This window comes from Mercurialis annua, linkage group LG2, assembly GCF_937616625.2.
Source record: "Mercurialis annua linkage group LG2, ddMerAnnu1.2, whole genome shotgun sequence".
In the NCBI taxonomy this organism is placed as follows: Eukaryota; Viridiplantae; Streptophyta; class Magnoliopsida; order Malpighiales; family Euphorbiaceae; genus Mercurialis; species Mercurialis annua.
The window spans coordinates 44151789-44155714 of record NC_065571.1 but is presented as its reverse complement, the minus strand read 5'-3'; the positions used below and the strand labels follow the sequence as shown (position 1 = coordinate 44155714).

General features: G+C 36.7%; 1 protein-coding gene across 1 annotated transcript; it reads left to right on the top strand.

The window, feature by feature from the left end:
• The first annotated feature begins 2858 nt into the window (after nucleotides 1-2858).
• On the top strand, nucleotides 2859-3640 carry LOC126668560 (uncharacterized). The gene is made up of 2 exons (XM_050361750.1): nucleotides 2859-2920; nucleotides 3034-3640. Exons 1-2 carry the CDS (start codon nucleotides 2859-2861, stop codon nucleotides 3638-3640), a joined length of 669 nt encoding a protein of 222 aa, XP_050217707.1.
• The last annotated feature ends 286 nt before the right edge of the window (nucleotides 3641-3926 follow it).

The following is a 3926-nucleotide window of genomic DNA, read 5'->3' as shown; positions in this document are numbered from 1 at the left end:
TCGGAAACGGACGAGAAACAAAAACCACGCGACGAACCGTCGAGAACGAAGCGAAGAAATGAGAAAAGAGAAGGATGAAGACTCTGGATTCTTCATTCCTTCATCTGAAGGTTTTTAATATATAATGGTCAATTTACACTTTGGTCCTTGAAACTTTTCAAAAGTTTCAATTTAGTCCATAACCTATCCGCGTCTAAATTTTAAACGATCTTTGATCAACTCGAAACTTTTACCATAAATACTATATATTATTTCGCGGACTTTGGCGAAATAAAATCCATTACAGGATTTATAAATTATTTTATATTAATTTCTGAAGTTAAATCCTCAAATCCCGCTAATTGACTTATTAAAATTTATTCTAAATTCCCGATATAATTAAATTAAATTCTCCTTAATTTAATTTATCAGAAATCTCGACACGTGGCACGACGTAATTATCTTAAAATATTTTGGGGTATTACAGTCAGACACAGTCTCGTATCTAGCGTACTATTGGTGATCACACATTTCTATTGACAACCAATAGGAAGTTTGTTCTAATGGATATTTCATGGTATAATCATACTAGTGCAATTTGTTATTTAAAAACAGTTTAGATATAAATAATCAAAAGTAAAAACCACAAAGTAAACTCACAAAACTGATGTCCCCCAAAAGCGTATGCTCCTGATAGCCTGTTAGTCAAACACCCTAGTGTTCTGACACGGCAGATCGACTACTCGTTGGATCTAGACATAATCAAAATGTCACCCACACATCACGTATAGACTCCATAAACCAAAACCTAACTTAAAATGTTTGAACTGAACTCAACATAGGATATCTCTTTCAAACTCAAATACCATTCTTGGTATTAACTCTTAACCCTTTTAATATTAATCCATTGATTAATGTATGGTTTAATTAAAATGTCGCAGCGTTTTATTAAACCAAACACCTCATATTTTTCAAAACCGTTTTAACCTTTTTAAACCTCCTAGTTCATTTTTAAAAGTCTGCTTAATCAAATTTGAGTGTATGACTGGAAAAGAATCAAAACGTCTAACTGTCGACAAATCGGCGTCACTGTGTGTCCGCACAGTGTAGGCTATACGTTCGCACAGCTGGGCTATACTTCGGGATGACCAAATTCGGAGGTCGAGTCCCCATAACAGGACGATCCAATAAATTTTCACTTTGTAAAACGAGGGCTCCCGCATCAAGTGTAGGAATGTCACTTAAAGTACGAGCAGGAGCTTGGGAGGCATTGCCCCTTGAAAAACACCTTTTATCAATCTTCTTAAGGATGCCATGCTTATGAATGTATGAGAATTTAGATAAGAATAGAAGAAATTGAAAACATTGGTTTTTTCTTATGAAAAGCGTATAATATTAAGGAATAGTTGTAAGCATAAAATATAGGCTTCAAAACACCAAAAATCACCAAATTTCGCGTGTTTTTAGTGTTTTTATAAGATAGAAAAAAAAATGCAGTTTTCTCTCTCCTGCTTTTCTCTGGGCGCACAATAGCTTTGCTATCTCACGCCCTTTCCAATGGCGAAGAAACAGGGGAAGACATTGACTCAGAAGAAGGAAGATTCAGCTAATAAAGTCATTAATGAAAGTGATGACCAAGATCCGATGGAAGAAATGATTACTGAGGAGAGTATAGAGAAGGTTAATGAAGAACCTAGGGTTACAGAGGAAGTTCAAAAAGTTGAAGGAAGCAGGAAGTGGGTGGATCTAGTTAAGAACAACAGAAGCAGGGACCCATCTAGCTCCTTGAAATATATACCACCAGTAGTAAGTAACGGAATGCGTATAGCTAAGGTTGATAATATGGATACCCTAATTGAAGAGGAACGCTGGAAGTTTGCAGTGATTGGGAGTGTTTATGGGTTAACACCCAGATATTATAAACTTCAGAATTTCATCAAAAACAGATGGGAGAAGATTGGAATGGTTGATTTTCATCAATTCAAACCTAATCTATTTGTTTACATTTGATAAACATCCTCTAATTCTGCAAGAATGGACAAAGAACATGTCATTCGATGTGGTGGAAGCTGCTTCGGTTCCTGTTTGGGTAAAATTTCCAATGCTTCTTTGGGAATTTTGGAACCCTAATTCCTTGAGTTCTATAGCAAGCACTTTAGGGAAGCCTTTATTTGCTGACAAGTGCACCAGAGACAGATCAAGGCTTGCATATGCTAGAGTGCTCATTGACATGAAGTTGAATGGTATATTTCCTGATGTGGTGGTCATTGAGGATGGGGAAGGAGTGCAACACACCCAAATGGTGGAATATGAATGGAAACCCATTGTTTATGAGGTATGTAACAAGCTTGGTCACAGGAATTGTGAAACTAGGCAAGTTTGGATTGCTAAGAAAGACAAGGAAGAAGCAGCTGTTAATATAACAAAAGAAACTATTGAGGAGGGGAAAAAAGAGGCTGGAAAAGAGGAAGATATTCCAGTAACAGAAGTTATAGAAGAAACTACAGAAGAGAAGGTTTTAGCGACAACTCCTGAAAATACTCCTGTGCCCCAAGAGGAAGAATTTCAGCTTGTGACAAACAAGAAGAAAAACAGGAATCTGATCAAAGAGAAGGGTGGTGGAATTAATCAGACTTTCAATAGAGGTACTTCTGTGAATTTAAATATGAACATGAATGAAAAATTGCCTAACAAGAGGATAATCAAACCTCTTGATAGAGGGAAATGAATATTCTCAACTAGAACATCAGGGGTCTTAATGAGACCCTGAAACAAGCAGAAGTCAACCACCTGCTTGGAAAAAAAATGTGGTTATTGCTGGTATTCTTGAAACTAGAGTTAGGGCTGTGAATAAAGATAAAGTCTGGAGAAATCTGAGAATGAAAGACTGGAAGCTTATTGATAATTATAACTTCAGTGAAAATGGCAGAATGTGGATCATGTATGATGAACGAAAGTGAAAGTGGATCCCATTAGATTCACTGATCAACTCATTCACTGTGATATTAAGTTTGAGAATGTGAGTTTTAAATGGACTTTGCTCTATGGTGCTAGTTGTATTAATGACAGACAAAGAATGTGTAGTGACCTGATTGATTTCTCTAGAGATGTGAGGGGTAATTGGTTAGTCCAAGGTGATTTTAATGCTGTAATGGGGGATAATGACAGAATGGGTGGCAATGAACTAGACAATGAGCATGCGCTAGAAATGGTCAACTGTATGTCAACTGCAGGTTTAGCTGAAATTAGGAGTATTGGTTGTTACTATACTTGGAACAATAACCAGCTAGATGACAAAAGAGTCTGGAGGAAGCTAGATAGGATTCTGTCGAATGGCCTTAATGAAGAGTTGCAAGATTCTTTTTATGAAGCTTTGCCATGTGGCATCTCTGATCATAGCCCAATTCTAATGAAAACTCAGAAGAGAGGGAGTCAGAATGCCAAGAGAAACTTTAAGTTCTTCAACTACTGGACTACTAATCCTGAATTCAGGGAAATAGTGATGGAGGAATGGAGCAAAGAGGTTAGTGGTCACACTATGTTCAGAATTGTTAAGAAGCTTAAAGCTATTAGCTACAGATTGAGGAACTTAAATAGGAAGCATTATTCTGATATCTCTATGAGAACCAGCAAACAAAGGGAAAGACTAGATAAAATTTAATCTGACTTGCAATTGGATCCTATGAATGAATACCTGATCTGTGAGGAAAAAGCTATGTCTATCCATTTAAGGTACCTGTTGAGATGTGAAGAAAGTTTTTTAAAGCAGAAGTCTAGAATTAACTGGCTCAAGCTTGGTGATGCCAACACTAAGTACTTTCATAACTCTATCAAACAGAGGAACAGTAAGAATAATATCCCTGTCCTGAAGTTGGAGGATGGCATCTGTGTTTACAACCCTGCAGATATTCATAGAGAGATGACCAGTTTTTATAAGAAGCTGTTCA